Here is a 14349-nt window from a genome sequence, read left to right on the forward strand (position 1 = left end):
ATATAGGCTATTATTTGCGTTCATTATGCTTTTTAACATTTCCTTAAGCACCTCTGTTAGTCTCGATTTAACGGAGCTGCGAAATAAAGTTTCGAAAATAAAAGTGCATCCACGTGGGAATCTCTGGGCGACAGGTATATGTATTTTTTTGTATTGCTATAATAGTCATGCAGTTAAAACTACGATTAAATCAGTTTCTCAGCATGATTTTATGTCTTCTTCCAGGTCATTTCATGGGCAAGAAGAGCATTTCAAACAGCCAGCTGCAGGACTCTCCGTTCTCATCAAAGCTTTACAGGGATACTATGGGAGAATCCGAGGATTTGAGGGAGCTGATATCTCAGGAGCTGCTCAAAGTTGCTCTTCAGGCTCAGCTTGAACATCCAAAAGGGACACGAGATGTTTATAAACAGGTGATAAAAGCTATTTACAGAATTGGTCAACAAAATGTACAGGATTAAAAATGTTTGTGGAATTGTTTGTGAATAGCCTATAGGCTATATATTTTATTTATTCATTTTTCAGGATACAGACTTCATGGTAAAGCTTTTGAAAAGCTATACATTGACAATGCCATGGATGTAATTGTAATGAAATGTTAATTTGACAAACCTTACAGCTGTGTACATCTATATGGGAGACAGAGTCTGCTTTTAATGTTTGTTACACAGGCTTATTAATGTATTTTGACAAATATTAATTGTTTATTCAACTGCTGTAAATATGTCTGGATAGCCTATCGGAAAGAATAAAATCAGTGGATGAATGAGTGAATGGATGAATGAATGTGTTAGATGAGTTATTAAAAATCTGTATTTTAAAAAATAAATATGAAACTGCAAAATAGTCTCATTTCTATCATGTCGGCAATTTAAGGTTACAGGTGCAATCTAGATTATAATTTTACTAATTGCTCTCAAAGTTTTTTTTTTCTTTTCAAATGAGCAACTAATAAGCAAACATTTCATAGAAACAAGTGGGAAGGATCATACTCTAATTATGGTACAAAGCTTCAGCTTATCTTTCCCATGGGATTCCCTGATGCATGCAGGGACTTGGAGCCAAACTGATGTAAGAAATGCTTTTTGTGATTTTTCAAATTTTAAAAAAATCTTTGAAATTGTCCTCGGATAGTACTGTGAGGTCAGATACATTGGGAACTGTTTGGTAAATTATTAAAATGTCTCTGCGCAAATTTAAATATCAGATGCATATACTCTAAACAACAACATCAATATTTTTTTTGTATCTTTTCTCTCTCTTTTTTTCTTTTTTACATTTTATAACATGGAAATAAATCTATTATTGCATTAAAAGATTCTTTTTAAAAATGATTATAAAATTAGTGATATTGTATTGGATATTTTTTAGAATTAAAAATTAACATTAACATGCATAACATTAAAACATCGTTAACATTCAGCCTCTTAAAAGTGGCCATTATTACCATAAAGAGCTATTTCTGCCTGATTTAACCCATAAAAATTAGTTTTGTTGGTGTAAATTGATTTATATAGGTTGTTAAATAATATTTTTGACTCACTTTTTATAGGTTACCTTTTTTCAGTGTATATGTGAAGGGTACTAGAAGGCGGTAGAAAGAATAATAAAAATGTAATTGTTATTTAATATTGTAATGTTATGTGCAATTGTACATTTTAATTAATAACAGCTGTAATAAAATGCACATTAGTGTGTCTGTGTGTGGTGGTTGTGAGCCCAATTATGGATTTTGCATTTAAACAATATAACACATACAAGCTTAAACTTACATTGTTTCAATATTATTTGCTACCAATATTACAAGCTACCATTTTAATGAAGGAAAAATATCCATCAAAATATATCCTAAAGTGATTCATTTTAGCTGTAGATAAATGGGCCCACAAATAAATAGTATTTTTCATTTTGCAAATATATATCATTTTATCTTACAGAGACCATCAGTGTGAAATTCATGATACTTCAGATGCTGAAAATGACCATGTCGGAGTGCATTTATCTTATGTTTCTCATTTAACCTCTGCAAAAGATTTACCCACCTTTGGAAACTCAGACCGCTCAAATCAGTTTAAGTACAATGTTTAAAACAGTTTACAGTGAGTGAACGTGGACACACCAAAGTTATCTGGAATATTTTACTTTCTGACCACTGACCTGTAGAGGGCAGCAATGCGCAAACCTTACCACACCACAACATGACCGCGAGGAAGAACATCTCCCATCATGTATCGCTGTAGGAAAGCATGAATCTCCTCCTGTCATCCACATTTTTGCGTTAAAATGCCGTTAATAGTGATGTGTGGATACCCATGCAGTGGTAAAACCCAACGAGCCCATGAACTGAGAGAATACTTCACGAAAAATACAGAAAGACAGGTTCATATAGTCGGAGATGAAGATCAGGGAATTGACAAGAACTCTGTTTATGCAGGTGAGAAGCTTCTTAAAGTTCATGATGTTTTGAAATGTGTATGTTAGGACAATACTGAAGCCAAAGGTCTGTCTTATTAAGAAGCGTGGAAAAACAAAACACTTAAGACCAATTTAAGTGCTTATAAGCACTGTAAGTTACTCTAAAAAGTAATTAATTACTAGCTACTAATTACATCTTCAACAGTAAGTAGATTGCTATACTTATTACTCGCTCTAAAAGTATTGGATTACTAATACTTTCTAAATCTCAAATCAACCTCAACCAATTAACCAATACTGCACTTTTGAGTCCTTCAAATAAACAATATACAAATGCATAAATAATTCTTGAACTGACCAAAGTGTGTTAAAGGAGGTTACATTAAAAACATAAATTTTAACATAACATTTTGATGTTAAAGAGTTAGTTCACTCAAAAATGAAATTTCTGTCTATGTTGTTCCAAACCTGTAAGACCTTCATTCATCTTCAGAACACAAATGAAGATATTTTTGATGAAATCCGAGAGGTGACTCCTCCGTAGACAGCAATTTAATTACCGCTGTCAAGGCCCAGAAAGGTATTAAAGACGACCGTTAAAATAGTCCACGTTACTGCAGTGGTTCAACCTTCATGTTATGAAGCGGCGAGAATACTTTTTGTGTGCAAAACAAAACAAAAATAACTTTATTCAACAATCTCTTCCTTGTCAGTGTCCTATGCAGTAATCACAGTGAAGTCTTCTGTGTTTACGTCCGAACGCCAACTCAGTATTGGCCGACGCTGTTCACGTGAGCAGTACGACGCATGCGTGTGATTCTGACGTAAACACTGAAGCGCTGCACTGCGTTCACTGCGTCAACAGCATAGGAGACTGACATAGAAGAGGAGAAATAGTTTTTTTGCGCACAAAAAGTATTACCATCACTTCATAACATTGAAGGTGGTGTATCCATTTTTTGAACTACACCATTTGGAAGTTAGTCGGGCCAATACCAACAACAAACGACTAACCAATCAGCATTAAGCCCCGGGTATACTTCACTTTCCGTGCCCGGCCCCGGACGCGTCGTGCGCGCAGTCGCGTCCGCGAAACTTTCGAAGTATACTACACCACAGATGCGCGAGGATGACCGCGTTCGACACATGCACAGTATTAGGGCTGGGCGATATATCGCATGCGATTGTCACGCGCATTTCGTCAGTAAAGCCGGTTCCCTGATTGCCGCTAAATCACAATCACCTGCTTTCAAATGGAGCGGCATTTACTTAGTGATGGGCAGAGCGAGGCTTCGTGAAACACTGAAGCAGTTGAATCAAATGTGCCGTGATGATTCGAGGCTTCGAAACAATCTGACACTTGACTCCACGGTGACCCCTAGTGGTCAAAAGAGTGTAAATGCAACAAAACTCAAACTAAACATGCAGTAAAAACACCTTTTACAAATATATTGCAAATATTTTATTGAAAGTAAAATCTATTAAATGCAATTAACTAATTCTCTAATAAGATTAGGCTACATATAGAGTGACTGTATATCTGTTCTTTTATCAATTTTCAAGGCTTGTTTCTCTGTTCCATGGCTCAAGCTAAACAGGCCAATAAGGGATTATAACTACCATTATTCATTTTAATTATTCTAATGTCTAATTAAAACATTTATAAACAAATTTATAAAACTGATCAGGGATCAGGTAAAACCCATAGACACTTATTCAATGCTTCTCAGTGAATCTGCATGATTCATGGGTTAACGTTATCATCGCCCTCTACTGGTGAACCACTGAAATTTCGAACTGTTTTGAAATGTTTCGAAACAGTGAGGACGTAATGAAGCCTCGTTTACTAAAATCACGTGACTTTGGCAGTTTGATACACGCTCCGAATCACTGATTCGAAACAAATGATTCATGAAGCTTCGGAGCTTCATGAAGCATGTGTTTCGAAATCGGCCATCACTACATTTACTAGACAGAGCCGTAGTTCACTGACAAGCCATGCAATATCGCGTTCATTATTGACGGCGATTCATCTGCGATATGAATGCAATATTGCATGGCTTGTCAGGGATCTACGGCTCTGTCTATTAAATGCCGCTCCATTTGAAAGCAGGTGATGGCGATTTAGTGGTAATCAGGGAACCAGCTTTACTGACGAAATGCGCGTGACAATATTGCCCAGCCCTACGCAGTATAGTTTTTTTTTCTATGCTCTGCCAGACATCGGAGAGCAGCACTGAGACATGTAATCAACGGGACATTCTCTGGGCATGATCGGAGAATAAAAGTAGTGCATCCTTTCCCATATTTTTACTTATATCCCTCCATGAATTTGCCGCCCTAAACACGTCTTTGTACTCTTTCAAACATGAATTGTACAAATGTGGGTACTTTCTAATCTCTTCGCACAAACGCTCGTCAAGTTAGCCATCGATTGTTGTGTTTTTCTATTTTTTCAAGCATGTTGTTTTTAAACCGGTCTTTTCACACTCTTCTTTGACGGCTGAACACTGTGCTCAATACTCTGTGTATTGCCACCTAGTGGACTCTTCTATACTGCTTGCGCATGCGCTGTTGCACGCGGACTGTACGCGTGGTCTCGAAGAAAAAAAAAAAAGCAGAAAGAGAAATGATGAGAGACAATACAAAACAGCTCAAAAGAATATCACTGGAATGAAGGTTTATGACTGGGCAAGCGCTTTAGGACCGCGTTTATATTAGAAAAGCTTTCCAGTGCTGGAGAGAGCTAAGCAGGAAGGCCTGAAAACAGACGCAGAGGCTGCTTTGATCCCGCTTCACATGTAAGTAACACTGGTTTTGATTGTCCGGAGCTGCTGTGCTGTTTACGACTAACAATGAACACTTGTTTGTATTTACTCTTGTGTACTGTACGTTCATTTTTTGTGCTTTCTTGTCGTCCAGTCATCAACTGCACTTTATTTTTCGTGAAGTATTTTGATAGTGACCAGTGGCCAGATAGTGAGAGTTTTGCAGGTAAACCACTGTCGACCGCTAGAGAATGACGTGCTTAGCGATAGTGTACTCGCCTCGCATGACGACAGCGATCGGGCCGGGGTTCGGAGCAGGGTGGTTAGGATTGGAGTGTGAGTTTTGAAGGCGGAGCAATGAAGAGAGGGGTGGGTTTGTTTGGGTTGATTTCAAATATGTCCAACAGCGTAAGGTTAAACCACTGTAGTCTGTATTTTAACAATGTCTTTAGTGCCTTTCTGGGCCTTCACGGTTGTTAAATTGCTGTATATGGAGGAGTCAAAAAGCTCATAATTTGTGTTCTGAAGATGAACGAAGGGCTTACAGGTTTGGAACGACATGAGGGTGAGTCATTAATTTTCATTTTTATAGGGTTTCATCAAACCTTTATATTTGACACTAAATTTTAAATTTTAAATGTCTTGCTTCCAATTCTTTGTAATTGATCTGAATCTAACTGCCACAACAACTACTATTTCTTTGCCTACAGACTCACAGAAAGAGAAGAATCTGAGAGGATCGCTGAGAGCTGAAGTGGAGAGGTGATTCATTTATGTCTCATATAATATCTCTGTTAAAGATGCAAAAGAGTCAGACTCAAACATAACCGTAATCAATGGCAAATAAGGATGTTCAAGATAAAAAGGAGAAACATTTAGATTTTAAACGCGTGTCAAATTTTTATAATTTTAATCCATGTTTACATGTTGTTGTTTTTTACAATTTTCTACAAAAAAGATCATATTTTCAAGGTAAAAATATTTATTCGAATGTCATTAATGTTTTGAGTCATGAATATCCAAAAGTTTTAGGGTCGGAACAGAACTTTTGAATTGATTTTGACGTGTGCTGTTGCGGGTCCTGCTGGGAGGAATTTTACACCAATAATTATATTTATTAAGTAAATTATACACTTATATTTTTTATAATTATAATATGTACACTAATTGTAATTATACACTTGCATTATCAGAGTACTGTGACTTTGATTTTAATGATTTCTCTGTACTTCTCTTTCTTTGTAAACAGGAAAGTCAATAGAGGCGACATTGTCATTCTTGATTCCTTGAATTATATTAAAGGTAAATCAATGTTGATATTCGTATAATGTTAGGTGTTTAATTTTATTTTAGAACTTACACTTACAAGTTATTGATCCTGTACAAGAGTAAAACACATTGCTTAAAGTGTTATATTAAGTGACACACACTTTCAACAGCTGGTGTTGCATGTGAAACACGTTAGATTGAGGATTAATTGTGTTTTATCTCCAGGCTACAGATATGAGCTGTTCTGTCTTATCAAACATACACAAACACCCCATTGCTTGGTACGTAAGCTCTTATAACATGTCTGAAAAATATCTACTAATTCTACTATTTTTGTATTTAGTGTACATAATTCTGTAACCCCTGCAGATGTACTGTTTGACGTCAGCTGATGTGAGCACAGAGTGGAATAAAGGCAGAGAGGCTGATTCTCAGTACACACAGGAAATGTAAGTGTTTTTTGTTTTTTCTCCGTGGTTATATTAATTATGTTTCTGGTGTAAGATAAACACTACTGTTCAAATGTTTAGAGTCAGTAAGTCAGTATTAACTGATTTTAATCGATCAAAGGTGACAATAAGGACATCTATAATGTTACCAAAGTTTTCTATTTAAAATAAATGCTGTTCTTTTGAAATTACTATTTATCAAAGAATCCTGAAAAATCAGTTTATACAAAAATATTAGGCAACACAACTATTTTCAACATTGAGAATAATAAGAAATATTTCTTAAGCACCAATTTCAGCTTTGCCATCCCAGGAATAAATTACTTTTTAACATGTATTAAAGAAAAAAGTAATTTAAATTGTAATAATATTTAACAAAATAATGTTTTTACTATATTTTTGATCAAAGAAATGCAGCCTTGTTGAGCATAAGAGACTTTCAAAAACATTTTAAAAAATCTTACCGACCCCAAACTTTTGAATGCTAGTTGATGTTATACAATAAAGATGCTAAATACATTATCTTCATTAACAATCTTTTTTTTTTTTTTTTAAACAACAGTCTTGATGCTCTAATACAGCGTTTTGAAGCCCCTGATTCAAGGAATAGATGGGATAGTCCACTCTTTACTATTCAGCAAGACGACTCACTTCCATTTGAGGCCATCTGCGATGCCCTTTTCAAAAGAAAAGCACCACCACCTAATCAGTCCACACAGAGTGTAAGATCGCTAATAATGCATTATGCATGAGTATGTAACAGCATCATGTACTTTTGATTGCAAATGAATGGACATTAGAACCTGTTTCCTTTTCTCTGTTTTTTTACCAGCAACCGCTCTCATCCACCAACTTTCTGTATGAGTTGGACAAAGTTACTCAAGATGTCCTAATGGTATGATTTTCATCCCCTTCAGGTGTTTTTTTATAAAAATAGAAAGCTTTCAGCGCCATTCTTTCTGTTTCATTGCCTACAGGTGAGCGTTTATAGATTGCTTTTGCATAGCAAGACCGTCAGTATCAATAGCATGTGTCGTCATACGGGTTGTTTTATGTCCCAGGCTGTTCTTGAGTCACAGAAGACCAGCGTCCCTGGAGATCTCATTTCCATTCCTGGAGCTACGGAAAAGATATCCTTTATTCTTGAATGTTTAGTATTTCTCTAGCTTTAAATATCTTTCTATTAGTGTTGTCATATGTACCAGCACTACCGGTACCAGCCAGTACTTAAAAAAATAAATTAATTAAAGGTTGACGGTACCAGCATTTCTGTAGTACCGAGTACTGGGCATATTCGGTACCCGCTGATAGATGCTGCTTTCAAACGCTTTTGTTCGTGTTTGTTTGATTGCTTTCTGAGAATCAGCGGTTTCTATTTACAGCTTGTTTTTACAAGCGTTGAGCATTGTAAACAATCACAGTCATATCTCTTGAGTGTGTGTGATCGCAATGGCCTATCAGAGGTGCTAGTCAGTAAGTCAGGATCTGCTTCATGTCAGAAAAGGCCCATTCAAACCAAGGGCATTAACTATAACTATAACGATAAAGATATACAGTGGGTACGGAAAGTATTCAGACCCCCTTAAATTGTTCACTCTTTGTTATATTGCAGCCATTTGCTAAAATCATTTAAGTTCATTTTTCCCCCTCATTAATGTACACACAGCACCCCATATTGACAGAAAAACACAGAATTGTTGACATTTTTGCAGATTTATTAAAAAAGAAAAACTGAAAGATCACATGGTCCTAAGTATTCAGACCCTTTGCTGTGACACTCGTATATTTAACTCAGGTGCTGTCCATTTCTTCTGATCATCCTTGAGATGGTTCTACACCTTCATTTGAGTCCAGTTGTGTTTGATTATACTGATTGGACTTGATTAGGAAAGCCACACACCTGTCTATATAAGACCTTACAGCTCACAGTGCATGTCAGAGCAAATGAGAATCATGAGGTCAAAGGAACTGCCTGAAGAGCTCAGAGACAGAATTGTGGCAAGGCACAGATCTGGCCAAGGTTACAAAAAGTTCCTAAGAGCACAGTGGCCTCCATAATCCTTAAATGGAAGACGTTTGGGATGACCAGAACCCTTCCTAGAGCTGGCCGTCCGGACAAACTGAGCTATCGGGGGAGAAGAGCCTTGGTGAGAGAGGTAAAGAAGAACCCAAAGATCATTGTGGCTGAGCTCCAGAGATGCAGTCGGGAGAAAGGAGAAAGTTGTAGAAAGTCAACCATCACTGCAGCCCTCCACCAGTCGAGGCTTTATGGCAGAGTGGCCCGACAGAAGCCTCTCCACCGTGCAAGACACATGAAAGCCTGCATGGAGTTTACTAAAAAACACCTGAAGGACTCCAAGATGGTGAGAAATAAGATTCTCTGGTCTGATGAGACCAAGATAGAACTTTTTGGCCTTAATTTTAAGCAGTATGTGTGGAGAAAACCAGGCACTGCTCATCACCTTTCCAATACAGTCCCAACAGTGAAGCATGGTGGTGGCAGCATCATGCTGTGGGGGCAGGGGCATAGATTTGCTTTCAACTTTGGGGGGGTTGAACGTTGGTATGGTTGTATTGTATTGGGGGTTTTGTAACTGATGACTTTGAATATTGGAGGGGTTACCTCCCCCCCATCCCCCCACAAACTACGCCCCTGTGTGGGGGTGTTTTTCAGCTGCAGGGACAGGACGACTGGTTGCAATCGAGGGAAAGATGAATGCGGCCAAGTACAGGGATATCCTGGATGAAAACCTTCTCCAGAGTGCTCAGGACCTCAGACTGGGCCGAAGGTTTACCTTCCAACAAGACAATGACCCTAAGCACACAGCTAAAATAACGAAGGAGTGGCTTCACAACAACTCTGTGACTGTTCTTGAATGGCCCAGCCAGAGCCCTGACTTATACCCAATTGAGCATCTCTGGAGAGACCTAAAAATGACTGTCCACCAACGTTTACCATCCAACCTGACAGAACTGGAGAGGATCTGCAAGGAGGAATCGCAGAGGATCCCCAAATCCAGGTGTGAAAAACTTGTTGCATCTTTCCCAAAAAGACTCATGGCTGTATTAGATCAAAAGGGTGCTTCTACTAAATACTGAGCAAAGGGTCTGAATACTTAGGACCATGTGATATTTCAGTTTTTCTGTCAATATGGGGTGCTGTGTGTACATTAATGAGGAAAAAAATTAACTTAAATTATTTTAGCAAATGACTGTATTATAACAAATAGTGAAAAATTTAAGGGGGTCTGAATACTTTCCGTACCCACTGTAGTTCTAAAAAAAATGTTCTAAATATAAAAGAATAGCAGAGTCCACACCACAACTGTAACTATAATGGGGTTTCTCAGGGGAACGCAAACATTTGCAGAGTGAACGGAACTATTTGGCGAGCCAACACAAAATTTCTCGTGTGGAATGCAAACACTTGGGAGAACGATCGCAGTTTCTTGGGGAAACGCAAAACATTTGGCGACTAAACACAGAATTTCTCGAGAGAACTCAAACATTTGGCGAGCAAACGCAAAGTTTCTCGAGGGAACATAAACATTTGGCGAGCGAATGCAAAGTTTCTCGGGGCAATGCAAACATTTTATGAGTGAACGCGAAGTTTCTCGGGGTAATGCAAACATTTGGGGAGTGAACGCAGTTTCTCTGGGAAACGGCAAAAAATTGCAGAGCGAATGCAGATTTTCTCTTGGAAGCGCGAAACATTTTGTGAAACGAACGCAAAGTTTCTCAGGGAAACAAAAAATTTGCAAGAGAACACAAAAGCTTTGACTTATTTTTCCTCCCATCTCATATTTTTCGTCACATCATGTCCTTTTACTCTGATTTTTTTGGTGGAAATGTAATATTGTTGTCTTGCTTTGCTGAGCCACCCATCATAGCTATTTGATGTTTCTCACTGTGACGACACAGAAATGTCCTACTATAAACGGGCAAAGCATTAGAAACGATTACAGCATGAAACCAAGATCAAGCCTGGAATTTTCGACTTGTGCTCGATTGAAGACTGAAGCTAACTTGTGCTAACTGAAGATGTGTTGTAGTAATAAACAGGACCTATGTGCATGTGATGAATACACAAACATCAAAGAATGTCATTTCTTTCTGACGCAGTTGCAGTTTGATGGCTGTCCATTACCTTTAGCATTTAGACGCATAGATATGGACCAGTGCAGGTGGCCCTTTGAAATAATACAGAATTCAAATGGGATTTATTAGAAGTTTGTTTATACTCGTTCTTTGTTGTCTCGCAACTAAGTCCACATCCAGTGTTGAAGCAGAGTCTCAACGTTTTTCAGTAAATGTGTTTCCATCGTAGTTTAAGTGCATGTTTCTTATCGGATAAAAATTATCCGCCTCAATTGAGTTGCAATGTACATTATTGTAACAGCCCAGTTTTCTTAACTTGTTCAATACATTGAATTCACAAGAAGTCTTAACATGGTGGAGTTGAGGAAACTCAGACGCCAGTTCATCAGTTACACCAAGATGCATCCAACAGAGAACATTGGACAGATTGCCAATATGTTTGTGCAGTATCTTAATAAGAGTATGCACTAACAGGTGTTTTTAATTTGTAATTCTTAAGGTCATATTTATTGTTTTCAAGTTGCATTTTAAGAATGTTTTGAGTGCAATAAAAATTTGAACTCTTCTGATGTCTTTCTATATTCATTGGTGTGTTAATACAAATAATTAGTGAGTAGAGGTCTGGTCAAAACAAACTGGACAGTCTCAGGATTATTCTGTTGCAGAGCAGTGAGAAAATGGGAGGAAATGTCACATATGAACTCATATCACCTAACAACCCAATATATCACCTATAAGGTTCACTGCAGTGCTTTTTGTCTTTCTTTCAAAGATTGTTCCTTTTTCTCCTCATTTTCACCTCAGTAACAAGGAACATGCTGGGAAACGTTAAGCTGCAGTCTGGATGTTTGTCTTCAGTGGTTCACCGACCTTGAAATGAGCGTAATGTTTGATTGAAGTCATCAATGCGTACATACAGATGTTTCCAGGCTTCAGACGTGGGCAGGCTAATGAAATGAACCATAAAACTCATTGAGACGTTGACTGTTAGTGTTTTTCATGCAAGTCTTCTGTTTATGCCTCTGGGCATATGCAAGTGTTTGGAGAGCCATATTGACTTTTGTGTTAGGGATTCACTAGTGGAATCAGGCCAGCTGTTTGTGTGAAATTATAATCTGGTATAACGTGATTTGAAGAAAACATGCACTCCAATGACTTCTGTCATGACCTCTCAGACTCTTTTGCATGGTGAAAATAGCAACATGTTGGTTACGTTTTTCGTCAGTCTTTTTTCATGTTGTCCACATTGGTATAGTCCCCTTCTTTTTTGGGGGGGGGGCACTATTAAGTCCACAGTAAAAAATATAATGTTCTCATATTAGTTAGTTACTAGTTAAAAAGCTATGTGGCTGATTCTTATGTGTTCTAAGTTGCATTATATATTATATATGCTGTTTTTTCCAGTTTTATTGTTAACTCATCGTAGTTTAGTTGCAATTTAAAGAGGACCAGTTATGCTTTTTTTACATTTTCAACTTTCTTTAGTGTGAAATGTTGCAGCATTGTTTGAGCATGAAAAGTGGTCTGCAAAGATACAAAGCACAAAGTCCCTCTATATCAGTAAGAACAGTTTCTGAACTCCCTGAAATGCCTCAACTGGAGTCTTGTTTTTCTTCCCGGGAATGAACACATCACAATATTCCTCATTTAAACAATTCCCATCCAGGGCTTACACAAAAAAGGGGGTGAGGACTGGTTGAGTTACTCGCAGATATGGTAAGAGGCGTGACATTTCCGAAGCATGCTATAAGTAGTTGACCAATCACAATACATTGGTCCAGCCGACCAATCAGAGCACATTGCACTTTTTGGAAGGAGGGGCTTCACAGAGACAGGAACTAAACAGCATTACTGTCAAACTGGGAAGAGAGTTGCTGCAACAATGTATATTTTATTTAAAGGTGCCAACGAATTAAAAATTGAATTTGTTTTGGCATAGTTGACAAGATAAGAGTTCAGTACATGGAAATGACATACAGTGAGTCTCAAACTCCATTGTTTCCTCCTCCTTATATAAATCTCATTTGTTTAAAAGACTTCTGAAGAACAGGCGAATCTCAACATAACACCGACTGTTACGTAACAGTCGGGGTGTACGCCCCCAATATTTGCATATGCCAGCCCATGATCGAGGCATTAGACAAGGTCAGCCAACGTCTGGATGTGCACAGCTGAATCATCAGACTAGGTAAGCAAGCAAGGACAACAGCATAGCATTAGCCGTTAGCCACGGAGCACCATCAAACTCATTAAGAATCAAATGTAAACATCCAAATAAACACTGTACTTGCGCGATTAGACATGCTGCATGACGAACACTTTGTAAAGATCCATTTTGAGGGTTATATTAGCTGTGTGAACTTTGTTTATTCACTGTAATAGTTGAGAGCACGGAAGGGGGCGGAGAGCGCGCGATTTAAAGGGGCCGCAGCATGAATCGGCACATTTCTAATTATGCCTCAAAATAGGCAGTTAAAAAATTTATAAAAAAAAAATCTATGGGGTATTTTGAGCCGCAACTTCACAGACACATTCAGGGCACACCTTAGACTTATATTACATCTTGTAAAAAAACGTTCGATGGCACCTTTAAAAAATTTTTTTTTTGAACATTGATGAAAACCTATTCTAGTAGGCCCCAAAAACAAAATTAAGGATACGTTTACACAACAATGTACTATAAATGGAAGTTTTTCCTTCGTGTTTTTCGCGTACAGATGACGTTGTCAAAACGATCCCGTTCACATGGATCAGAGAAAACTACTAAAAACACTGTATTGTGCTGCTAGGCCAATAGTTGGCGACGTCACTTTATGAAGAAAAACTACACGCCTGTAGACTGAACATGTAATACTTTTGCGCACAACATCACCGTTTTCACAAATTTGTTTTTTTGTAATTTACACAGAGATGATAATAGAAACCCGTTTTCAGGCCCTCAAAACACATGTAAATTAAAGGCCAAAATGCATAAAGGGTTTTCCATTTTTAGTAGAAAACGGGGACTTTGTAAGACTTTGTAAAAGGCCAGGTCCTCTTTAAGTAGAATGTACACTATAATTCAAAACTTTGAGGAGGGAGCAAGGATGCATTAACTTGATCAAAAGTGACAAAGACATAACTGTTATTAACATCGATAATAAAAGAATCAGCCTATTAGAATGATTTTTCTGAAGGATCATGTGACTAAAGACTGGAGCAATGATGCTGAAAATTCAGCTTTGCCATCAAAGGAATAATTTACATTTTAAAATACATTAAAACAGAAGAATTATACTGTATTTTCGATCAAATAAATGCAACCTTGGTGAGCAAAAGACTTCATATAAAAACATTTAAAAAAATGTACC

At 37.6% G+C, this 14349-nt stretch overlaps 1 protein-coding gene across 1 annotated transcript; it reads left to right on the top strand.

The window, feature by feature from the left end:
• Nucleotides 1-2207: 2207 nt before the first annotated feature.
• kti12 (KTI12 chromatin associated homolog) lies at nucleotides 2208-11518 on the top strand. The gene is made up of 9 exons (XM_067389373.1): nucleotides 2208-2434; nucleotides 5894-5945; nucleotides 6433-6485; nucleotides 6678-6733; nucleotides 6822-6901; nucleotides 7464-7623; nucleotides 7734-7796; nucleotides 7963-8031; nucleotides 11327-11518. The coding sequence occupies exons 1-9, from the start codon at nucleotides 2284-2286 to the stop codon at nucleotides 11468-11470; spliced, it is 828 nt and encodes a 275-aa protein (XP_067245474.1). The 5' UTR covers nucleotides 2208-2283; the 3' UTR covers nucleotides 11471-11518.
• The last annotated feature ends 2831 nt before the right edge of the window (nucleotides 11519-14349 follow it).

Source organism: Chanodichthys erythropterus, chromosome 7 (assembly GCF_024489055.1).
Source record: "Chanodichthys erythropterus isolate Z2021 chromosome 7, ASM2448905v1, whole genome shotgun sequence".
Taxonomy (NCBI): Eukaryota; Metazoa; Chordata; class Actinopteri; order Cypriniformes; family Xenocyprididae; genus Chanodichthys; species Chanodichthys erythropterus.

Bases quoted from the DNA above. Each gene is read 5' to 3' on its own strand.
- kti12 (XM_067389373.1), top strand. From the start codon at position 2,284: ATGCCGTTAATAGTGATGTGTGGATACCCATGCAGTGGTAAAACCCAA. The intron at 5,946-6,432 runs GTGATTCATTTA...CTTTGTAAACAG, and splicing joins CTGAGAGCTGAAGTGGAGAG to GAAAGTCAATAGAGGCGACA. The intron at 6,902-7,463 runs GTAAGTGTTTTT...TTTAAACAACAG, and splicing joins TCTCAGTACACACAGGAAAT to TCTTGATGCTCTAATACAGC.